A 25,736-nucleotide genomic window follows, 5' to 3' on the forward strand; every position below is an offset into this window, starting at 1 on the left:
CTTGACACAACTTGCCATTTACACGGTCCACACATTGACTAAATTCGCATATAAGCCCAGTTTGTGTAACACCTGCAATAGAAACAAATTTTCCATCATTGATTCAATGTATAAATTTATGCATAAATTAATATTCAATTAAAATTGAGCCTTAAACGAGTTTACGAGGGCTCTGGAGCTATCCCGAGCTTACAGGAGGACCAAACTGAAAAAGTTTTAGAATTCAAGTGTAGGTACCGATACCAAGGCCAGGTACTGATACCAAATTGGCATTTTGTCATTTTTAAAACAATGTTCATTTGGTAAAGTACCGATACCTTTTCCCAGATGACCAAAAATCACATGTTTTTATTACTTTTCATACCCCAAAATCAAACCCTTTGCAAATAATGTCTTAGACACCTAAAACTTGCATAAAATCGTATTAAAAGCATACACAAAAAAATTGGCAAGGTCCTCTTATCGAGATGAATAAATATAGCTGATTTATCAAAAAAAATTTGTTACATTTTTTTAGGGTAAACTAGATTAAGGTCTCTCAATTATTAGTAAATTTACACTTCGATTGCCTAATTTCAAAAAATTACAAATTGATCATTGAATTATTCGAAAGTCTATCCCATTAACTTAGTAATGGAAGTAAGATGTGGGACTTGTAAATTTACAATTTGATCACTCAATTACTAGTAAATTTACAATTTACTCACTTAATTTTAAAAAAAAAAATTATAAGTTGGTCATTGAACTATTAATCAACTAAAAACCAGTTTTGCTGTAGTGATTCCTATTTGAATAACTTAATAATCAACTAACCAATGTACCTCAAAGGCTCAGTCATGCTCAGTCATGTAGCTTAGAAATTGACACACACACACACACACATATATATATATGTACACCACAACATGATAATAAACTTGTGCATATTGAACATCTGCCAATTACATTATAGGCTCAATATCAACTAAGTTCCCAACCAAACAAAGCATAACAAGATAATATGACATCTTCTAAATACATGCCACATATAACCAAGTTTAAGCAATTATAAATCTACCAAAATTTTCCATTCAAATTATACATATGCCATTTAAGAAGCTACCATCACATACACATCTTCATTCATGCTCACTTAGAAACCGACATATATATATATATACCACAACATGATAATAAACTTGTGCATATTAAACATTTGCCAATTACATTATAGGCTCAATATCAACCAAACAAAGCATAACAAGATCATATGATATCTCCTAAATATATGCCATATATAACCAAGTTCAAACTGATTATAAATCTACCAAAATTTGCCATTCAAATGATACATATGCCATTTAACAAGCTACCATCATATACATATATTCATATATCCTTTACCATTTCAAAAGTAAATATTCATCAAGGTTCAAATAGAAACTATCATCCCAAAATAAACATATATATATATATATATATATATATATATATATATTAGCCCTACATACATACCATTTCTAACCTACAACATTCTCATTTGTATAATCATTCCAACTCACCCAACTCAATAAAGCACAAATTTTTCATACCAAATTTCCATTCCAAACTTATATAATTCTAGCATATCATCTATTAATATTAAAAATATAATCAACTTAAGCCAACATCAATGTACCTATTGGCACTTGCCATACAATTCATAATTTACAGTTCAGTCCCTTATAAGCCAATATCATTAAAGTTATAATTAATATAACTAATAAAAATTAAATATAATCAAACGTATCATAAAATTTACATAGTAAGTTACATATGAACTTACCAGACAAAACATATACTAACAAGACGTCGATGACTAATCTGTAATTTTTCCTTTTTCGCAATTATCCTCCGATTGGTTCAATTCCCAATATAAATAATAATTCATTTCAAATTTTCAATTCCAAATACCTTATAACAACCTATGTTAAGCATGTATCAATTCAATTTCATATTTCGGATGTCTCCTAAAATTTTTCTTTTTACTCAATTTAGTCCTTAAAATCGGAACTAACCTAGCTTTCAATTTAGAACTCAAATTGCAATCCAATTTCACTATAGTCTATTTAGAACCTCCTATTTTTCATTTCTACAAAAAATTTCACAATTTATGAATTTTAGTCCCTATTAAGCACAAATATCAATTAACTTCACAATTTAGTTCTTATTCACTTCTAAGCTTAAAATCTAACAATTTAATATCTAAAACTTCAAGAAATCATCAATGAAATCTTTTCAATATTTTAAAAGTTTTAAAAAATAACACACAAGTCAATAAAACTTAAATTCTCAAGATCTCGAAAACATAAAAATTACAAGAAAAAAACTAAATTACACTAACCAATCTTTAAAAACTCAAAACCTTAGGGCCGAATGTGTTCTTCTTTCTTTTTTTCTCTTCTTACAGTTTGGTTGCATGGGGAAGAAAGGACTTTCTCTTTCATTCCACTATGTCTTGTTATTTTAACCATTTATCATTTATTTTCTTTTTATTTTTATTTTCAAAATTATAATGAATTTAATCCACTTACAGTCCACCTTATATATAAGATGGTATAATTTCCATTTAGATCCTTAGTTCTCTTTATTATTAAGAAAGTCCTTAATGATTGAACTTGTACGACTTTTACAATTTAGTCCCTATACCTTAATTAATCACTAATTTAATAAAATTACTTATCCAAAATTCAATTCACTACTAATATAACTCCTAAATATTTAATAAAATCTTTACGATCCCGTTTTAACGGGATCTTGAAGCCGAATTTTCTAGCACCACTGGCTTTAGGGTTGATACACTTGTATCTTAATTAACTATCCAATTAACAAAATTAAAGGACCGAACTTTAATTAAATTTGATACTAACCTAGTAAATATTAAATAATAATATTTACGGGCTTGAACATCGAAAATGAGATTCCAAAACCATTGACTTTCAGGTCGTTACAGTGTGAATAATTTGATTGTGGATTTTCTTAGGTTATTGTTTTGGCCAAAGGAAAAATGGTGAGTGGTTAAGAATGAATGTTTGTTGAGTTGGTTGAACTAAAGGCAAGACATAGGGTTGACAGTGACTTTGTTAGGGTTTGGGGTTGCTTGGATTATCAGTTTAGGCACTAATGGTTTAAAGATTGAGAAACTAAAATGAACACTTATTAATAGTTAAACGACCATCTAATAATTTTTTTAAAATTGAGTGAGTAAATTGTAAATTTACTAATAATTGAGTGATCAAATTGTAAATTTACAAGTCTACATCTTACTTCTATTACCAAGTTAATGGGTTAGACTTTCGAATAATTCAATGATCAATTTGTAATTTTTTAAAATTAGGCGATTAAAGTGTAAATTTACTAATCAGTGAGAGAACTTAATCTAGTTTACGCTAAAAAAGTGTAACAATTTTTTTTTTTTGATAAATCAGCTATATTTCTTCATCTTGATGCGAGGACCTTGCCAAGCCAACGGAATCATATTGACATCACCAAATTAACTTGCTTTAATCAGTGAAATTTGTCTATTGAAATGTATCTCGTCTCATATGGCCATTGACATTTGTCCTTTGCATGCTCAACATGTGAATCTTGCTTAATCACATCAAAATTAATCTAAGACAGTCTACAGAGACAAGACCCCAAGTAACCTCCCACGACGCGTACCAAAGACCTATACCATAACTCAACAAGCTCATTACCTAGTGGCAGCTGACCTCATGGGAGCTTATGGTTCCATCTACTTAAAATATACATAAACACCTCATCATACTTCCTACTTTCTACTTTTTTATATTAAAATGCCAAAATTTATAGATATTAAAAATCATTAGAGGCTATATATTTAAAGAATTTAACATCATTTGCTGAATAAGAGGCAATGGAAGTACAAGAGGTGGTTCTTCGACACATGCTTCGATGTCCAAGTCCTATTTTTCTTTTAAGTAGGATGCTCGTAACATGTGGAAAATTGAAACATTCTTGTATAGACGCTCATATTGATACACTCATCTTGAGTTTGAAAAATTAGTATTAACATAAAAGAAAGTAGCCTAGTTGACATCGGTTAAGCAAGTTCTCAAACCACAGAAAGTAGTTGAAAGGAGGATACTAACAAGTGATTAGAAGAATGGGCTTCAGAATTTAAATCTTAGAATCATCATTGTTAAGAAGTTATTACCTAAATCCTATCTTTTTCTAAAATAAGATTAGACTCAAACCATATGGGATAGCTGTGATTCTACCGGGAAAAGAAAATTGAAAGGATGGAGATGTTGGGTTAAAACCACACCTCAGAAGTTTGATGTGAAAACCGTGGGAAGACTAACTTATGTATTAAAGACTTTAGCAGATCATTCATGGAGCCAGTTTACTGCACATGGAAATGGATTTTTCACACCATTAGATTGATTGCGAGAATCTTTTTGTGCAATACAGTCCTTGCTCAGTTACACACACCATGGAAAATATTGGAAGCAAGACAGGTGAGTGCTTTTTCACTCACTGTTGTCTGTATGTGTAGGTGAGACACACAGAAATGTTACTAAAGAAGATGGGTGGTGATCTCCACTCTCTAGTACTAGAACAAACAACATTAAACATAGTACAAAAACTAGAACAATAAACCACACCTTGGATGTTCCATTTTTCCATTGATTAAAGCCAAAAAAAGAAGCATCCATTTGCCATTTGCCATTACTGAATGTTTTCCAGTTTTATTATATTTCACTTCCAACATTTGGTGTATATTGAAAGGTCACTTAGCATTGAAACAAGAGGCACCAATGGTGTCAGTTTTGGTTCCAACATCAACTTCAACCCCAGTAAGCAAAAACCTCTGATGACATGACACAACTGAATTCACTGTATGTATAGCAACATCACATTTTCGACATAGTAATGCCCGGTCTTGCAAACAAAAGAAAAACCCAGATATTTCCTGTCCAAATAAAAAAAAAGGGTCGATTCTATCAACATTACATGATAAATTTATTTTACCTTTTAATTCGATTTTTTTAAAAAATTCGGAAGTACGTACCTGACAAATGTCACATTTAGGCATTTGAAAAGAAGAAGAAGAAAAGAGAGGGAGGCGCTGGTGTTCGCTGACCAATTTATTGGCCGCGTGGACTTTCTCGTCGCATTCTAAACACAGCGCCGCCTCGTCGGCGCAGCATAGCACCTTCGCCACCGCCGCCTCACACAGGTTGCACTGTATCCTCATCTCTCTCTCGAAATTTTATTTATTTAATCTATATAATTTGTGGTTTAAGGAATGCGCGAGCCAACGGATCTTTTTCTTTTTCTTTTTTGAATTTGAGAATGTTTTTTTTAATTAAATTTTGGAATTTGATTGTGTTTATATAAGGAGTGTCGGAGGATGATATTTTTGAGTGTACACGTGGCGAATTTTCAATTGTGTCTTTGACTGGGAGACCAGACCGGACCGCTTGTCTGGCACTTTTTGTTAACTTTCTAATGGGCAAATTATTATTTAAAATTTTTAAATAAAAAAGCAAAATAATTTATCAATGCAAAATATCTCCAGGTAAATATCCAAATTTTACGTGGTTCTCTTTTTGCATGAAAAGTTCAATGGGGGCAAAACTCGGTTGATGAATTAATTTTAAAAGTATTTGAAAGTTTTCGTTTAAGTTATTAATTTGTTAAAATAATGTTTATGAATGACATTTATTTATACCACCTGCAATAATAGAAAATTTTTTATTCTCCTTTTCTTTTATAGTTCTGTTTTTTTTTTATTTATAAAACAACTTTGAAGGTCGTAAATGGACGAACCCAAATCCAAGCAGTTTTCTTATTCGACCTCTGAGATTGACCGTTAGATCAATTTCGGTCTAAAGTATATTCTTTTATTCGTTAATGAGTATTGATCTACCATATCAATTGTCCAATCATCACTTAAAGGTAGCTAATCAATTTTTAAAAAAAAAAAAAACTTAACCGCTTAGTGATTTAAATAAACCCATAATTAAATTTAAATATAAATTATAATATATATTTTATTATTAAATATCAATTAATCTAGATTAGTTGACAAAAATTATCCAATTATTGGATAAGGTCAAATCTATTTCGAGGTATAAAATAATTCAATTACTAAATAAATATATTTAAAATGTATTAAAAAAGTATAGTGTTGACATATATAAAGAGAGAGCGAGAGTTGAATATAAAACTGTATTAGAACAAAATACATAAACTTACAAATATATTATCAACAAAAGTAAAATCTTTGAAAAAGTTAGCTCGTTGTTCGAAATATTTATTATTTTATACCTTTAATATAAAATTATGGTACCATTTAGCAGATTCTTTACATGAACGAGTAAGGTTCTTGAAATCAACATAATAAAGTCCAAATCCGATGGTGGAGGTATCTCTCCATTCCAAACTATCAAGTAAACTATAATAGAAATATCCTTTGACATTCACACCATTTCTTATTGCAATTTGGAGTTGATGTAAATGCTTCTGAACAAATTCAATTCTGCTTGGATCCTTTAGTGCCTCGGAGATCGACATGTTGCTTTTCTCCGCATAACCATTCTCAGTAATGTAAATTTTAAGGTTTTTGCTGTAGTTTTTCTTCATAAACTTCAAAAGTTTATAAAGCCCTTCGGGATAAACGTAAAGATATTCATTCCCTCCTGCATTTGGACCAATAAGGACTCCATCTTTGTCAACTGTGGCATTAACATTTGGATCTACCAAACAGCTAGCTGGTGCAGCATTTGGAGTAGGTGGAACGCTTTTAGCATATCTTGAGGTGTAATAATTGATGCCGATGAAATCAAAAGATCCTTTGACAAGCTCATTTTGTTCCGGTGTGAAAACAGGTAGCCTATCTTTAACTAATCTTCTCATGCTTTCTGGGTATTCTCCGTGCATTAATGGTTCCATAAACCATCCCAACTCAAAATCCATACCTCTTTTTGCTGCCTCTTTATCAAGTGATGAGTTTGAATATGGCTCATAATAATGGGAATTAAGGGCTATTCCAATTTGTCCACCTTGTGTTGCCTGGTGCTCCTTTTTGTAAAGCTTAGCAGCTGTTGCATGAGCAAGAAGAACGTTATGGGCAACAATGTAAGGTTCTGTGGCTGCATTACCATTGGGACACATTTTCCTATCTGAACATCTGCCTGGTGGAGCCACTCCCAAGCAATACCCCATTTTAGCCATAATTAGTGGCTCATTAATTGTAATCCAATTTTTAACTCGATCTCCGAATTTTTTAAAACAAATTTCAGCATAATCCTTGAAATCATTCACAATACTGTAATTTAAGAAGCCTCCATACTTGTTTTCAAGGGCTTCCGGTGAATCAAAGTGCAGAATTGTCACAAAAGGCTCGATGTCATTTTTAATCAACTCATCTATGAAACTATTGTAATGACTGATACCCTCTTGATTTATTCCACCACCCAAAGTTCCATCAGGCAGAATCCTTGTCCAGGGAATGGAAAATCTATAAGCATTAACGCCAAGGTCTTTTAAAATCGATACATCTTCCTTGTAGCGATTATATGAATCAGCAGCTACCTCCAAGCTGCTATTATCTTTTATTTTTTCTGGGAATTCTCGAATAAATTGGTCCCAAATACTCGGTCCTTTCCCTCCAGATTTAGCTGATCCTTCAATCTGCGCAGCAGAAGTCGTTGCTCCGAAAAGAAAATTATCCGGAAAATCTGACCTCTTAACACTCACATATTCTTTTTGAGATTCTTGAGTTGATTGGCAATGGGAACACAAGCAAGTAAACAAAACAAAGACAAAGATGCTTATCAAACACTGAGTTGCTGAAATCGGCAACATCCTTAAGTCCTTGTAACCTTGCAATTTTCTGTAGCACTTACAAGATTAACAATAAATACAATCAAAGCATTCAAGGCAAATTGTGGAAGGATACACGAAGGAACAACATTTTATAGATGAGTACCCATCAAAACTATCTAACAAAAACCCTATTTTAGAATAAAGTTGTCATTAACCATGAATGAGACTTTCCGATCATATGGTGTTTTATTAAATTAATTGTCAACCATTAACCAATTTATCCCAAAATTGGCATTTTAATATTCATATATAAAAATATTTTAATTAAATAAATAATATTTAAAAAAGTACCAATTTTAGAATATTTCAACAACTTGTATCATATTTATCAAACTAAATAATTGGGTGGACTCTAAAAATTCAGCACACAAAATTGTTTCAATCTAATAATATAACCATTTTATTTAAAACATAATTTAAAATACAATTATTAGTGAATCTCGTGTGTTTACCAATGATAAAACTATAATGTATAATGTATTTTATTATATTATATTTATTTTAACAAATTTTATATTTATATAAATATGTTTTAAACGGTAATAGTCTCTTAGTCTTGTGACAAGAATATTGTATTGTAATGCATAAGAACTTAGATTTAATCTCTAGTAATCACACCCTTGCACCTAATTATAAATATATATACTTTTTTCAAAATACTAACATGTATTTAGTAGCTTTTTATGTAGAGAGACAAAATAATTGCAATTTACCACTCAACTCCAAATGTAAATGAGATTTTAATGTTTGCAAATTACACGAGTTTTTGCAAAAAAGAGAGAACAAAAACGAATTCATTTAGTTATTATCGTGTCAGGTAGATCAGGTTATTGAGTGACCAAAACTTTTGAATAGTTTCGTGACTTAAATAAAAACGTAAATGAAAACTTTTAAATAATTTAATGAATAAAAACTTTCAAATAGTGTAGTGACTTAAATGAATATTTCAATGAATAAAAACTTTCGACCTATGCATTATATTAGCACACTTTATATTTACTGAAGCCCGACCTTACTCAAAGTATAAACTTCAAAACTTACCCAAGCTCATCCATATTTATAAAATTAACCCAACTCCATTTTCCTCTCATCCATATTATTATTTTTAAAATTTATACTATTTTTAATTTTCTATATTTTCTTTTATTAAAATGTGAATTAAACACATATAACTTAACATACTTTTTAACACTTGTATTATTGTATTATATTTTTAATTTTATTTTATATAAGTTACGTGATATATGAAAATGAAATAATAAAATATATAGTATAAAGTAAAAATGTGTCGAGTGCCGATTTTAAATAGACTTGATTTCTTTTACTTATGCTCATTTTTTCAAACATTATATTTTTATCAAAATTTCTTATATTTTAAATAAATTTTTTACAATTTCATTATAGATTCGGATTATATTTTTGATACAATGTCTAAAAATACACATAATCTCTCTCCTTCCTTAACTCAGCACACTCAAACCTACATTCTCCTATACAAACAGTAATACTTATACTAATCAAACTAATACTCAAAATAATATTCAATTCTTGTTTGAAATTTAATCAAATTAAATTGTGGTATGTGTAAACGTATATGATCCAACAATAGACACATGTTAAGTGTATGTGACAGATTTGTCGGGCTTTAGGGGTCTTGTCCCAACACCAGAAACCGTTGCTATGGAAAAGGAAAACATTTATATATATGACAAGATTTTGATTTTGTGTCAAATGACCATTCATTCCATAAATCATAAGTTGGAGCCAACCATGCTTTACCTTCCCCCAAAAAAATATCTTCTCAATTTCTTGAGAAATAAATTTGATTAATTATTTAGCATTTTGATGAAATTGATAAAATGTATAACTATTAAAGATTAAATATGTTATTATATATCAATTAAGTAAAGACCATAATATCATTTATATCAATCCTTTAATGAAAGGTGCCCTATATAGAACCAATTAAAAACGTTAGTGACAAATGACTAATTATGTAATTTAACCAAAAATTTAATATTAAACACAACACACAAATTTTTAAAATTTTAGATATTAATGAAGTGGGATGAGGATATACATATAAGATATTTTACATATTTTAGTCTCAATTTTATATAATGTTGAAAATAACCTCGTCCATGAAGGGGACATCGAACTAATTGACTTAAAAACTGGTATAGACTAGTTGAACCAGATAAATAAATGGTTGAATCAAATTTTTAACATTTTTATTTTTTATGAATTTTTAATAATTTATTTAAACGATCAAACAAATCGGTGACCTAACTGATCTGACCACCGGTTCAGTTTTGAAAACCTTATTTATAATTGTTTCACATCAATTTTAATTGAGTTGATGTCATGAGTCAACTAAACACAAATTTAGATGAAAATTTATTAAAATATCCTTTTAAATATGAAGGAAGTTATATTATTATGAGGATATTTTTGTCTTTTTATATTTTGATAAATCAATAAATATTCAATTATAATGAGATTTGAATCCATGACACAATGAAATTTAAGCATTTAATTTTACCATTTCAACAAAATATCATCTAATTTTTATATAAACATTTTGATATTTATTTTGATATTTTTATATATAATTTTTTAGTATATATAATATACATATTATATTTGTATCCATGGGCGAACACACATGTATGAAGTGGACTTGGCCCTCCAAAATGGTAAATTAACCTATAGTAACTTTCAATTTTATGAAATCATAAGTTAATATAATAGTAAAATTGCACTTTGTCCCCAAAAATTATTATTAATTTTTTCGACTTCACTCATATTCCTACAAATACGATTTTAGTTTATACATTTAGTATATATTTATAAATTTAAATATAAACATTTTAAGAGATAAAATATTAATTTTAAAAATATGATATGGTAGAATAAAGTAAACATTTACTGAAAACTCTTTATTTAATTTCTAACATTCACTTATATATATATATATGTATGTATATATTTATACTCCTATAAATATTTCTTCTTTTAAATGAATAAAATTTGATGAAATGATTCGAGTTTTATCATCATGTAAACATTAAAATAAAGCGTAAATGTATTTTTCAAAAGGAGAAGAAAGCTTTACATTATAAGCAGACATTATCCCCTTTTGCAGGCTAATGACCTTTTATGGTTAAAGTTTTTTTCCTTTCTTTTTCTTTCAAAGCTGGACTTTGTATTTTGCTAATGTTTAATATCCACAAGGCATAAAGGGGGAAGAAATAAAGTGAAAAATATTCAAAGGTTTTATCTTTTATGTTTGCAGAATATGGACCTCAAAAATTCAACATCAATCTACCCCTAAAAATGTCTAACATAATGGCCCCAACCTTGCAAGTTGACCCTATAAATTCGGTGAATGAAAATTGATTCGACCGGTTTAACCTTCGGATCATTAATTCAATCAGATTATTTAATTAAAATATTTGACTTAATTGTATGATCTTTTTAACATATGATTGAAGATAAAATGTTTAAATTTCATCTATTTGAAAAAAATTTTTATCTGGATTTGATTTTAATGTTCAATTTAGTACTCATACCCAACAATATCATGTAGCCTAATGATTTTGACACTTAATATTGAAGCTCAATTTTAAGTAGTTTAATGGGACAAAAAAAAAACTCAAGTATCAAATTAGAAAAACTTAAATATCGAACTAAACATTGAAGCTAAACTCAAATACCAAATTAAGGTAAAAAAAATCAGGTGCCAAATTGAATATTAAAATCAAAATACCAAATAATATATTAACCCTAAAAAATTATGAAATTGATTTTTACATGCTTAATTTGGTTTTTGTTAGTATTTTTAGAGGATAATTTGATTTTCTATCTATTTATAATCCTTAATTCTCGAAAATATATCAATTTAAATAAATCAATAATTTTCAATCAAACCAATTTCAACCATCACTCCAGTCTGTCTTCTTTCCAACATTGCTACAAACATTCAATATGCACCAACCATGGTGTCTCCTTGAGATAGTCACATGAAGTGCTATTCTTCCAACCTTATACTCAATTATGGATATTTTTATGGCTTTCAAAGAAGCAAATATTTAGAATTTTGTATATAATGAATGATTGTTGGTCCATGTACGTGTCCTTTATTTATTTACGAGGAGCCAAATTTTATCTATGGTTCCAAAAATGTTGATGGGCATTTCCCACCTGTGTGTTACAACAAATAAAGGGCTTATGAAGATATTTTTAAGGTATTTCCCATTTTAGTTCAATCTTAAAATAAATAAGACTCGTCGATTAAGTTTTAACTAGATTGGTATTTACATTATTGTTAATGCAGAAGGACGTGAGTTTGAATGCGCTGAAGTAAATTATCTCCTATTTAAAGGTTGGGGAGAAACTCTAGATATTTCTAGGCATTGTATCAACAAGAACAAATATAAAATTTACCATGTAGCAAAAAAACTTCTCTCAATTGAACTTCTTCTACAAGTGTGAGCATTTGAGTTTCATAGTTTTAATTAAGATTTTCATAATTGGATCGATGGTCAAATTGGCGAGGCCACTTGTTCTCTATTTGATTTGTTCATCTTATTTGATCAAATAAATTATAAAAATAAAAAATAAAATCTAATTAAAAATAGAGAAAACAAGTTCAACTGTCTTTTTAATATTATATTACAATGTAATATATGTAAATTTTATGATATAAATTACGTATCAAATAAACAAATTGGATATAATGTATTAAGCGAAAATGAAATGCGGTTTCAAATTTTAATCCCTATAATTTTAACGTATCAAATAAAAACTATACATGATTAAGATAATATATATAACATACTTTCAACATTCTTTATATTAGATTTGAGTTAACATTTAATTTTTCGACACTTTTGATTCCAATTAGGTTTGTTGGTCCATTAATTTAAGCTTATATACAAAAGAAAAGAAATAAGGCCATTTCTTTTACATGCAAATGCCAATTTTCTGGGCTTTAAAGGAGCCTTATGGCTACAAAAGAAACAGCTTTTGTTGGTATTATTTATTTATTTATTTTTGGTAGAAAAAAAACAGCAAAAGTGATCACAATAAAAAAATTAAGACAACACAATATTATTAGAATTATTCCGATCTTTTATCAGTGAACTCAGTACTAAAGTCTCGAATATTCGCATTCTATTGTTACCAGTAACTAAGATCTATTATGAAATCAAGAGATGTGTTGGACATGCACCTTCCAATTGCAGCGAAATAGTTGGTGAATATTCCGTAACTCCCATAATAGGCTTTCAGCTGCACCTCCAGCAAGGATTGTTTTCACTAGCATAGCATTGTCGCACTCAAGTTCCACTTGCCAAAAGCCTTCTTAGGCAATTATGAGCCCCTCTATCAAGGCTCTCGACTCAACCTTAAAGACAGAATCCAATTTAAAAGATTAAATTTTTTATTATTATTTTTAGTTGGAGTAAAAGTGTAATTTTGTTTTTATTAATTTAAATTTTTTAAAAACTTAAAGGATCAAATAAAATTTTTATTTTAGGGAGGTCGAGTCTTGCTAGCCCCCTAAATTCGCTCCTGACTCTATCAATAAAGCCAAATAAAAACCTATAACATTAGAAATTGAGTGATAGAATGGTAATTTTAATCTTTATTTAGTGTAATGATTGATAGAAAACATATTTGGTAAAATACCAACAAAGACCAAATTAAACTAGTAAAATTAATGTTATGGAATTGTTATTATAGTTAAATAACTAATGATATTGTAATAATAGATAGGGCCAAATTATATCAAATTAAAGTATATTGGTTATTCACCAAGTTCTTTGCTCTACCGTTTGAAATATTCATCGGTCAATGGAGGTTTTCAGTAAGTCAATATCATGGTTGTTTGAGTTTCGTTATTGATCTGAAGAGAGACATCAGAAAAATTAATTTAAGATTTAATGTCTTGATTGAACTCAAATATTTTTAAATTTTTTAATGATTTATTTAATCGAATCAAATAAACTGATTGAATTGATTCATTAAATTTTAAAAACTTTGTTGTTTAAATTTTCACCAAAATAGTTGAAGAGAACCTCAAAATAGGCCCAAATGAAACATAATCCAATCTTATTAAACTTTCAACAAGGGACATTTGAACTTACATGTGGTTTGAAACTAAAGGGAGAAGAGAGCACAAATGGTTTGAATCATAGTAAGAACAAGCAAGATAATTGCAGCAATGGTAGCAACCCCTCTCCAAGGATTAGAAAAATACTCGAGCTTAAGTATTGCTATCCAACTATGGTGGGGAACAGCATTGTATGCATTGAGCTTCATGAAAAGACTTGAATATCGGTTCTCAGTCCCCACGTTAATATATTTGCAGAGACGGTTAAACGGCTACTATTTCAATAGGGCTGCCAAGCTGGTTAATCAGAATTCTTTTCCGAACAAGAATGCTCACATCCTCAGCAGATTTAATGAGATATCCTATCAGAAAGATGTAATCGCAAATGAAAGTGTCGTTCGGATAATAGCATTGCTCCCACACCATGAGGTTCCCATAAAAAGATTCCGTGGAGTCGTCGACCTTCAGAGGAGGGATCTTCAATTCTCCATTGTTTTCATCAAATTCTATATCGAATAAGCATGTGTTTAAGCTCACCTTGAATTTGACGCCTGCTTCACGCAGTAGAACTGCACTGTATAAATACGCACCTTGTTGCTGCTGCTGCACCTTCCCTTACCTCTAGCTTTTGGAATGATATCAAATTCATGAAGTGTGTATTTCCTCTCAGAATGTTCCATTTTCCACACTGCTGCTGCTTATGAATCGTGGAGTATGGTTGCTGAAATGTTCTTATCAAATCAGTGAAATGCTTAGGGTCTTCCAGGTTGGATCTATATTCAGAACTATGGGGATTGTTTGGTGATAGAACTTCATCAATGGAGATGCTTTGGTTGTAATAATGGCTAAAGAAATGACAGGTGAGATGAAGAAAAGAAGGGTAATGTGGATTACATTTCAAGGCACGTTTATACATTTTCTTGAGAAGAAAGAAAGGAAGCTGGTTTTCAAGCAACATCAAGTCTCGTTTTAGATCATGGATTGTCCCTGATTTGGCAAAGATGAGATCGTTTTCAGCTCTCAATCCTTCGGAGTAAGCTCTTAACAAGAGTTCAAGGATGAAACCGGCGTCAACTAAAATCATTCCAATGAGCAACGACGAATGTGATAGAGTCCCGGCCCGTTTGTCTTGTCGTGCTCTTCCCACTGAATCATCCCAATACCTGTAATACATCTTCTCGTAACACCCTCGGATCTTTGGTAGATACTTTTCAATCAATTCAATGAAATCGTTCAAGCTAGTGTTGGGTTTAGCACGGCGGAGAAACGAGGCCAGGTATCTCTGTTTTTCTTCTTCTTGGTGGCCTGAAAGATAGTAGTAGTAAACGAGAGGGCCGATAACGGTGTATCGAGGGCGATAAGGTGCTAAATATTCGTCGGAAAATTTACCGGGGATTCGGAAGATGCAATAATCTGGCTTGACGTGCTGATAATTGTTTAATGAATCTAATTTGGATTGAATTTGTTGGGCTAATTCGTCGACCGATGAATTTTCGAATGGTGGTGAACAACATCTCTTGTTCGTTGAAGTTTCAGGCTCTTCTTCTTTTCTTTTAGACCATTCCTTAGTACGAGTATTTTCCATTTCTTAGCTTGCAGTATTTTCCGGGAATCCAAACAAAAGGAATTCAATGCAATTAAAAGCAAGTGCTTGAGAGTGGAAACATAATGGCAGGGAGGGTTGCAATCTTCTAACTTATATAATATTGGATATATACTATGTGATAAATATGTAAGTTCATACATTGGGAATCAGCTAAAAAATTATGTAATAATTAGAGTTCATATTATCTCAACACCACTTAAATGTCAAGTTACATACAAAACACATTCAATGTTGGACGACTGGGTAGCACAGCCAACTATATTAGGTTTCTAAAATATCGACACAACAAGTTAAGAATTTCTCTTCAAGATTCCAAACAAACTAAAAAAAAAAAGTCAAATGACAACTGCAATTAGCTAGGAAAAAAAATAATGGTGTTTGGATACTACAAAATAATTGAGAAAAAGTTTAATTATTAGGTAGTAGTTATACCTTGGCGCCTTTGAAATGCCACATGCTATAAAACCATAACATGCTTTATTTTTTTATCATAGTCTATTTTTGAACTTATATTTTTATCTAATTCTCCCATTTTTCGAGCGAGTCTTTGAGTTAGGTTAAGTGACTTAATTCATGGACAAGCCTAATTTGAACCTATCTCCATATATGACGTTAGTGGATAAGAACACTACTACTTGATAGTAAAACACGACTAAAATAGAAAAATATATTCTTAAAATAGTAAATAGATAATCTAGATTGCAACAAAACTAATATATATTTTTTAATTTAACGAAAATAGTAATAATTTAGCATCAAATAAAAAAGCAAGTAAAACCAGTGTTTTTAAACTTTGCATTGTTTTCTTAGATTTCATTCTGTGAAGTATGGTGGGGTACCTGATTCAGAATCAATTAATTAGTATATGATAAAAAGGGAAAAGTTAGATTTTTTTTTTATGATTTTTCAAGTCAGAATTTTTTATATAATATCTATTTCTACTTAAAATTTCTTCAAACCCTTAAAACGGAAGAAAAATATGTCCATTGCTTTTTATGTTTAACTTCAAAAGTGACGTGTTTTCAACAAAAATTAAAATATTTTTTAATAATAGGGACAAAACTTTTGAAAAATTTAGTTAGGTCTTCCATAATATTTAGGAATTCTCATTCTATCCTAATCACAAATGCTCAAAAGTATAAATTTATAACCGGAATTGTCGAATAGTATGTTGAGATGGCCGAGTTGGTCTAAGGCGCCAGATTAAGGTTCTGGTCCGAAAGGGCGTGGGTTCAAATCCCGCTCTCAACATATTCTAGTTTTTTTTTTTGTTCAAAGCCCAAGATAAGGTTATGGATCTATTGGTTACTAAGGTCATGGACTTAGAATAGGCTTTATTGAGTATGGGCCATGCATTATTCTTTTGGGTACATAATAGCGAACAAGCAATTGGGCTAATTTGGGCCTGGTTCAATGGAGAGAAGTAGGATATCCTAATGTTGTCTTGAGCTTCGACAATAGTTGCTGGAATCGGATTAATAACCAATCAGTATATTAAATCAAGTTTTATATTTTTTAATCTTTATGAATTTGTAATAATTAATTGAAGGATGATATAATTTTTGACTCGAACTTCGTAATTAAGTCTATTTTGATATCTGAACTTTACAGTTAAATTTATTTTTAATTTCTAAACTTGACGTAATATTTTAAATTTATATCATATCATCACTTAAAAATTAAAACATGCTCCCTCAATTATCATAATTTTTAATTTAGATTCTGCCAATCGTTTGTTACATAAGCTGTCGTCCACCGCCACCAACTACCGTCGAGTATTTATTTTTAGAAAAAATAAATTCCTAGAACATTTTTATTTTCTCTTTTGGTTTATCTACAGGTTTACTAATGAGATAATTTAAAATCTTTTAAAATTTTATATAATAATAATTTTAGTTCTCAATATTAATATATTGTGTCAATTTAATATTAATTCTAAAAAATTAATCCTCAATATTTACATCAGTACAATTTGACTCTTTTTTATAATTTTATTTTCATTATGACATTGAGAGTTAATTTTAAAAGAATGAGAAAAGATAAAATTATTATTTTGTATTTTTGGTATATTTTCAATAAATTTAGCTAATAAAATTTTTTTAGCTTTTTAAGTGAAAGGTTACAAAAAAAAACTAAACTAAATTACATAAAGTGTAAATGTTAATGGCTAAATCTTTTAGAATCAAGACCAAATTTAAAGATGTTGAGTCACTTTTCCATCAGCCATTTAATAACAGGTGACCAGAAAAGATAAAAATCGAATAATTGAGTAATCATTTTGTAACTTTTTATAATTAGGTAACCAAAAACTAAACTTACGAATAATATAATAACTACTCATATAATTTACCCAAATTCCATATAAATATTACAACCAAAAATGACTTTGATGGAAATAATTCAAATCTAATACAATTACTTTTTTAGATTTTAAAATCTCATTAAAAAATAAAGGCAAAAAATCCTTTTCACTAGAAAAAAAAAATAAAGGCAATGCAAATATTAGTTGACATTTGGGGTTAGTTGAAGTTGATAGGATCCTTTTGTATTTGGGATTATATTGGATGAATTACTGATGCTGATGATTTTTTTTTGTACTTATTTGCAATTTATTGGGTAAAATTATAAAGGTCCTTTTATTAGGATTTAAATTACATTTTAATCGGGTAAATTAGTTGCTTATCATTTATTCTTTTGATTCCAAAAACTACAAGCTGAGAAATGGAGAATAATGCTCGTACTAATGCAAAAGCACACGAAAAGGGACGGTCTAGAAGAGCCAAAGAGCCTGAAATTTCAGAGGATAACAGTTGTTCAGCCTCAGAAAACATATCAGTCCAGGAATTAGTCCAAGAGATTGAATCCAAATTCAATTCATTACATAATTCTCATCATGTCACGCCTGATTATTGCATCTTCAGCATTCCTGGTAAAATTTCCGAGGAAATTCGGCCCCCTATCGTCCCCGTTACGCCATTATCGGCCCTCTCGTTTACCGCTCCTATCTTTCAGCCCACCATGAAGAAGAAAAACAGAGATACCTGGCTGCCTTTCTCCTCCGTGCTCACCCCAACACTAGCTTGATCGATTTTATCACATTGATTAAAGGGTCTTTAGCAAAGATCCGAGGGTGTTACGAAAAGTTGTATTACAGGAATTGGGATGATTCATTTAATAGACCACGGCAATACAATCGAGCCAGTACTGAATCAGATCCCTTGTTGCTCATCAGAACGATTTTAGTCGACGCTGGTTTCATCCTTGAACTCTTGTTGAGAGCTTATTCTAAGGAATGGAGATTTGAAAATGATCTCATCTTTGCCAAGTCGGGGATGATCCATGATCTAAAGCGAGACTTGATGTTGCTTCAACAGCAGCTTCCTTTTTTTCTTCTTAGGGACATGTATGAACTTGCCTTCGCCGGTTATCCCAATTACCCTTCCTTTCTTCATATTACTTGTCACTTCTTTAGCCATTATTACAACCAAAGCATATCCATTGATGATGTACTATCACCAAACAATCCCCATACTTTCGAATATAGATCCAAGCTAAAGGATGCTAAGCATTTCACTGATTTGATAAGAACATTTCAACAACCATATCCATTTCAGAAGCATCAGCATTGCAGCATCAATAATGAAGATCATCAATCCCATTGTGGCAAATGGATTCTAAGAGGGAAAAAACATTTCATGCATTTGATATCATCCCAAAAGCCCGAACCCGAAGGAATCCTAGAGGAAGGAAAGCTACAGCAGCAGCAAGACGAGTATTTATATAGTGCAGTCCTACTATGCGAAGCAGGCGTTAAATTCAAAGTGAGCTTAAGCACATGTTTATTCGATATAGAATTTGACGAAAAGAATGGAGAATTGATGAAGATCCCTCCTCTTAAAGTTGACGACTCGACGGAATCGTTTTATGGGAACCTCATGGTGTGGGAGCAATGCTAATATCCGAACGATACTTTCATATGTGATTACATCTTTCTAATGGGATATCTCATCAAATCTGCTGAAGATGTGGGTATACTTGTTCGAAGAAGGACTATGATTAACCAGCTTGGCAGCCCTAAAGCAATAGTGAAAATGTTCAACAATCTCTGCAAATATATTGATGTGGAGAAGAAGAACCGATATTCAAGTCTTTTCATGAAGCTTAATGCATACAATGCTGTTCCTCACCATAGTTGGATTGCAATACTTAGCACCAATATTTTTCATCTCTTTGGAGAGGGGTTGCTACCGTTGCTGCAATTATCTTACTTGTGCTTACCATGATTCAAACTATTATTGCTCTCCTCTCCCTTTAGTTCCAAATTACTGTGCATTTATTTTATTCTTCAACTTTATCTAAAATATCCTCTGTTAAAAGTTTTAATAAGATGGGAATTGGGATTCTCTTTCGTTTAGGCCAATTTTGAGTTTCTCTTCTTCAACTAAATTTTAGTTGCAATTCAACCTTTTATTTATTAATATATATTAATATAATTATACTTCTCATAATCGGACAATGACGAAGATAGAAGGAATTTGGCAGTCGCCACCCCCAAAAATTATAGAATTATTTTAGAGCCCCTTGCAAATTAATATCGTAGAATTTCATTTTGACACCTCAAATATTTATAATTTATTTTTGAAGGGCTCTCTCAAAAAAAATTAATTTTCTCCTGCGATATAATATTTCTATCATACAAGTCTAAAATATTATATATATATTAGTATATATTTAATGGTTTAACGGTTTTAAACATATTACTTTAAATTTGATATGCATAATTTATATAAATATTAATCGTGCCAAAAATTATGACGATGTGTAAATATATTTTAATTTTATATTAACGAGAGAGACAACAAAGAAAATAAAACCATTAAAAACAGGAAATATTTTTTATGAAAGCAACGAAATGTAAGCAACCTATTCTATTTTATAGGTTGCTTTCATAAAAAAAATATTTCCTGTTTGTAATGGTTTTAATTTTCTTTGTTGGCACTATCCTCTTATAAATAATTTGTATAGTTGGTTGGGTTTATTTTCACTTCAATTATTTTTTCCTCAAACTTTTTTATTCATATTTTAGCCTCCAAATTATATTATTTTTCACATTAGTACTTTAATTTTATTTTTCACTTTGCTTTTGTTAGTATTCCACTCCAAATAAACAACATTAAAAAAATAAAAGGCCAATTAAATTGTGCCACCTATCTTATTATAAAAATATATAATTTTTTATTATATAAAAAATATATAAAATCATAAGAGTTAGACGAAATGACAAAGGCCTCTCTTACCTTAACCAGTGGTAAAACCCTATAATACAAATTTTCCATGTAAAGTAAAAATCAGAGCTTTCCAGTCACAGAGATAAAAAAATAAAACTGGAAAACTGAGAGCAACAAGTTGAGATGGCCGAGTTGGTCTAAGGCGCCAGATTAAGGTTCTGGTCCGAAAGGGCGTGGGTTCAAATCCCACTCTCAACAGTTCCTATTTTTTTTTGTTCAAAGCCCAGAATAAGGTTATGGACCTATTAGCTCTCAAGTCCATGGGCTCAATTGGGTTTGGGCCTTACATTATTTATTTCATTTTTGGGTACAAAGTAGCAAACAAGCAATTGGGCTAATTTGGGCCTAGTTCAAAGGGGAGAAATAGGCAGTAAAAATCTCATATAGGTCCTTATATTAGGAGTCCAATTGCATTTTGGCCCCTCTACTTAAAAATGGACAAATTAGTCCCCTTACATTAGATAAAAGAGCAAATTGGTTCTTGTGTTCAAAATTTCACCTTTTTGTAGTGTTAAAAATCGGTCCCTATATATCAGCATGAGGTACACATGACAGGCCACGTGTTACTAACTGGTTATTCTATCAGTAGCACTAGTTTTTAACAGTATAAATAGATTAAATGTTCTAACAGAAAAGAACAATTTACTTTTTTATCTAACATGAAAAGAGTAATTTGTCTATTTTTTAAAGAGAGCAAAATGCAATATGACATGAGCCTTCATGATAGTATTATCGAAATAGGCTATCCCAAACCAATGTTTACCTATTTATATAATTTTTTATTTTATTTTTCAAAATGAAAGTCAACAAAAAATAAATGGTTTAATGTATAATTACAAAAAAAAATAATCGGTGAAATATGATAATTGTAATTTTTTTTAATGAATTACAAGATGAGGGCAACGCCCTAACAACAACGTGATTAGACAACTGGAACTTGGACTACACTTGAGAATGTGAACACCCTAATCATCAAGCTAACACTATGGTAATTGTATTTAATATGATAATTTTGGATAAAATATATATTTTGTTTTGAATTTTGAATTGTTTTATTTATTTATTTACTTAAAATCAAAATTAATTAAATTTATAAGTAAAAATACCTAAAAATAATTAAATTTAAATTTTTATAAGGTTAGAATTTTAAATTTTATTGATGATACTAATGGAGATAAAATAAGATGTAAGAATATTCAAATTTTAAATTCTTTTTAATTTATTATTAAAAATCTTGCTTAAAATCAATAGCTAAATAGAATATTCGAAAAGATTTTAATTTGCATATATGAAGAGAAGCTGAAAAAGGTCAAATCAAACCAAACCCAGATTTTTTTAAAGAAAGAAAAATCAAAATTCAACAAAACACAAATCCGGATTCAAATTCTAGCCGATCCATATCATCATTTTCCTTTTTCTCTGATTGGTTACCAAGAAAATATCCGATAATTAAACGAAAAATATACTCTTTTATCGACGTTGATTGACCCACCCAAATTTTTATTCGGATCTTAACCCAAATTTCTCCTCCATAATTCAAGCTCGGATCCAATTTCTCTTTTTATCTTTTTCCCATTTCCGTCATCTGCAAAACCCAAACCCTCATACCTTCTCGGATCCTCCGATCGGACCCGCCTGTGGAGCCAAGTTTTTTTCTCTGCTGGATAATCTGGGTATGATTTTTTTCCTAGTGTTGTGTGTTTTAATTGTGTGAATTTGGTGTTTTTTAGCGTTTATCTTTGTTGGGTTTTTGTTATATTTTTGTTTAATTCGTTAGAGAAAGAAAAGCTTTATTTTTTTTGAAGGAGCTCAATTGAAAGCTGGCTTTTTCTTAGAATTGTTTATCTTGAATTGAGTTTAAATTTGGTGGCCTTTTTTTTTTTTTAACAATTATGTTTGTTGGTTTTTGTTGCTTTTGGTGTATCATTAGTAGTACTTATTTGCTTTATTTTGATAAGACAATATATTTGGTCTCATAATTTAGAACATTTTTTAGCTTTATTTTTTCTTAAAAGAACAAAAAAAAAACCATTTTTTCTTTCAGTTTGCTTTCTTATTAGTGTTTCTTTCTTTCTTAAATGGTTGTTTGATTTTTTTAAAATATATTTTTTTATGTTTGATTTGATTAATTGGCCATATATATACATTTTGGGATGAATTGATAATATTCAGTTGCATAATTATGATTGCATTTTGGGGTTAATTCTTGTTCGAAAATGCAGGCTTTGGCTCGTCGTAAACCGATTCGATGGAAGTTGCGAATGAAACGGTCATTAAGAAACCGAAGAGGTTGACTTCGGTTGTATGGAATCACTTCGAAAGGGTTAGGAAAGCCGACTTATGTTATGCTGTTTGCGTTCATTGTAACAAGAAATTAAGTGGATCGAGTAACAGTGGAACCACACATCTGAGGAATCACTTAATGCGGTGTTTAAAAAGGTTTAACTATGATGTTTCTCAGCTCCTTTCGGCAAAGAAAAGGAAAAAAGATAACACCCTTACGATAGCAAATATCAGTTACGATGAAGGGCAAAGAAAAGAAGAATATTTGAAGCCAACTATTGTCAAGTATGAACCGGAACAGAGAAAGGATGAAGTTTTCAATGTTCAAAGCAGTTGGTTCGATCAAGAAAGGAGTCGCTTAGATCTTGCTCGTATGATTATATTGCATGGCTACCCTTTAGCCATGGTTGAGCATGTTGGGTTTAAGGTATTTGTCAAGAATTTACAGCCACTGTTTGATGTTGTGCCAAATAGTACTGTTGAGCTTTCTTGTATGGAAATTTACGGGAAGGAGAGACAGAAAGTTCATGATATGTTGAGTAAATTGCAAGGTAGAATTAACCTCGCGGTTGAGATGTGGTCATCACCAGAAAACACTAACCATGTATGCATGATGGCCCATTACGTCGGTGATGATTGGAAACTACAAAAGAAGATTCTTAATTTTGTTACACTTGATTCTTCTCATACTAATGACTTGCTTTCCGGAGTAATTATCAAGTGTTTGATGGATTGGGATATAGGCTCTAAGTTGTTTGCCGTGACGTTGGATGATTTTTCTACTAATGATGATATCGTTCTGAGAATAAAAGAGCAGATCTCGGAGAACAAGTCTCGTCTAAGCAACGGTCAATTATTAGATGTGCGCTCAGCTGCACATGTTCTAAATTCAATTGTTCAAGACGCCATGGAAGCTCTCCGACTGGTGATTCAAAAGATTCGAGGAACTGTTCGATATGTTAAAAGTTCCCAATCAATACAAGGGAAGTTCAAGGAGATGGTCTTGCAAACTGGAATCAATAGCCAGAAGAACTTGGTTCTTGATTGTCCTATCCAATGGAATTCAACATACCTAATGCTCGAGACTGCTATAGAATACAGGAATGCTTTCTGTCAGTTGCCGGAGCTTGATCTTGACCTTGCTTTAAGCGATGAAGAGTGGGAATGGGCAAGTTCCATTACCGGCTATTTGAAACTATTTATCGAAATCATCAATGTCTTCTCCAGCAACAAATGTCCCACGGCAAATATATATTTTCCGGAAATTTGTCATGTTCACATCCAATTGATTGACTGGTGCAAGAGCCCCGATAATTTTCTTAGTTCATTAGCAGCAAAGATGAAAGCTAAGTTCGATAAATATTGGAGCAAATGCAGTTTGTCTTTGGCAGTAGCAGCAATCTTAGATCCCCGATTCAAGATGAAATTGGTGGAGTATTACTACTCCCAGATTTACGGCAGTACTGCATTGGAACGAATCAAAGAAGTCTCGGATGGTCTTAAGGAACTATTTAATACATACTCTATTTGCTCAACTTTGATGGATCAAGGTTCAGCTTTACCGCTCAGTAGTTTACCTAGCAGTAGCAATGACGGTAGAGATAGACTAAAGGGCTTTGACAAATTCCTTCACGAGACATCTCAAAGTCAAACTGCAATATCAGACTTGGAAAAATATTTAGATGAGCCCGTCTTTCCTCGTAACTGCAATTTCAATATATTGAATTGGTGGAGAGTTCACACTCCAAGGTATCCAATCTTGTCAATGATGGCACGAGATGTTCTCGGAACTCCTATGTCAACCGTTTCACAAGAGTCAGCATTCCACGCTGGAGGTAGGGTGCTCGATAGTTGTAGATGTCCACTGACTCCCGAGACTCGACAGGCTTTGATATGCACACAAGATTGGTTACGGATGCAATCAGATGGTACATACATACATTATCTTTCATCTCTTTACACAATCATTTCTATTTCATCATACATCTCTTAACAATATGCTATTGTCATTAATGCAATAGACACCGGTCCATCTTCAAGTCATTATGCTCTACCCCTTTATGTCGAAACAAATTGATTTGTTCTCGGTACGTCTCAGATAAACTTACATTCCTTGCTTAAGAATAGCTAATTTCGCAAGTGCCCTTATTTTGACGTTTCCTTTCATGCAAGGTACATAATAGGCCTTGGTCTCAAATAAGGTATTCATCTCCATGGAGTGCCAATTGCTTTAAGGTATTTCGATGTGGCATTGCGATTATAGTCCTTCATCATGAAGCTTTTGAATGAAAAATGTACATTTTAGATTAACAACTTAATGCTTAAAGCAATGGCTTTAATTCAAAGCATTTAGCTCTTTGATTATTGATAGTTATTTGAGTAAAAGTAGAAGCTTGTTTAAAGGGATGTTGAATTGCCAATAACATGAGCAATGGGGGCATAGTTTGCTTCTATTGTAGTATTTATGTAATTATAACAAGTTTTTAAAGAAAATTTTTGGTTTTCTTCATTGAAATTTAATTAGCATTTTACTATTTAATCCCAAGTTTTCGATTATCTATACGCTACT

The 25,736-nt window shown here is 30.9% G+C and overlaps 4 protein-coding genes and 2 non-coding genes across 7 annotated transcripts; 3 read left to right on the forward strand and 3 right to left on the reverse strand.

Annotated features, from left to right (window-relative positions):
• Nucleotides 1–4,383: 4,383 nt before the first annotated feature.
• Nucleotides 4,384–5,273, reverse strand: LOC108469512 (B-box zinc finger protein 22-like). The gene is made up of 2 exons (XM_017770388.2): nt 5,054–5,273; nt 4,384–4,954 (listed from the first exon to the last, which is right to left on the reverse strand). Exons 1-2 carry the CDS (start codon nt 5,237–5,239, stop codon nt 4,772–4,774), a joined length of 369 nt encoding a protein of 122 aa, XP_017625877.1. The 5' UTR covers nt 5,240–5,273; the 3' UTR covers nt 4,384–4,771.
• A 1,015-nt stretch (nt 5,274–6,288) lies between these two features.
• LOC108468374 (beta-glucosidase 12-like) lies at nt 6,289–7,932 on the reverse strand. The gene has a single exon (XM_017769262.2). It carries the CDS (start codon nt 7,852–7,854, stop codon nt 6,310–6,312), a length of 1,545 nt encoding a protein of 514 aa, XP_017624751.1. The 5' UTR covers nt 7,855–7,932; the 3' UTR covers nt 6,289–6,309.
• A 6,105-nt stretch (nt 7,933–14,037) lies between these two features.
• LOC108468373 (UPF0481 protein At3g47200-like) lies at nt 14,038–15,575 on the reverse strand. Its single transcript, XM_053031660.1, has 3 exons — nt 14,600–15,575; nt 14,267–14,496; nt 14,038–14,193 (listed from the first exon to the last, which is right to left on the reverse strand). Exons 1-3 carry the CDS (start codon nt 15,573–15,575, stop codon nt 14,038–14,040), a joined length of 1,362 nt encoding a protein of 453 aa, XP_052887620.1.
• Nucleotides 15,576–16,766: 1,191 nt separating this feature from the next.
• TRNAL-AAG (transfer RNA leucine (anticodon AAG)) lies at nt 16,767–16,847 on the forward strand. Its single transcript has one exon. It is a non-coding gene; the product is annotated as a tRNA-Leu (tRNA).
• A 4,154-nt stretch (nt 16,848–21,001) lies between these two features.
• TRNAL-AAG (transfer RNA leucine (anticodon AAG)) lies at nt 21,002–21,082 on the forward strand. The gene has a single exon. It is a non-coding gene; the product is annotated as a tRNA-Leu (tRNA).
• A 1,065-nt stretch (nt 21,083–22,147) lies between these two features.
• Nucleotides 22,148–25,682, forward strand: LOC108469860 (zinc finger BED domain-containing protein RICESLEEPER 1-like). 2 transcript variants are annotated; one of them, XM_017770930.2, is made up of 4 exons: nt 22,148–22,557; nt 23,107–25,095; nt 25,189–25,254; nt 25,340–25,682. In XM_017770930.2, exons 2-3 carry the CDS (start codon nt 23,133–23,135, stop codon nt 25,242–25,244), a joined length of 2,019 nt encoding a protein of 672 aa, XP_017626419.1. In that variant the 5' UTR covers nt 22,148–22,557; nt 23,107–23,132; the 3' UTR covers nt 25,245–25,254; nt 25,340–25,682. The 2 variants fall into 2 exon arrangements, with proteins under 2 accessions (XP_017626419.1, XP_017626420.1); XM_017770931.2 differs by having other exon boundaries at nt 25,351–25,682.
• Nucleotides 25,683–25,736: the final 54 nt, after the last annotated feature.

The sequence above is a fragment of the Gossypium arboreum genome, chromosome 8 (assembly GCF_025698485.1).
Source record: "Gossypium arboreum isolate Shixiya-1 chromosome 8, ASM2569848v2, whole genome shotgun sequence".
Lineage (NCBI taxonomy): Eukaryota > Viridiplantae > Streptophyta > Magnoliopsida > Malvales > Malvaceae > Gossypium > Gossypium arboreum.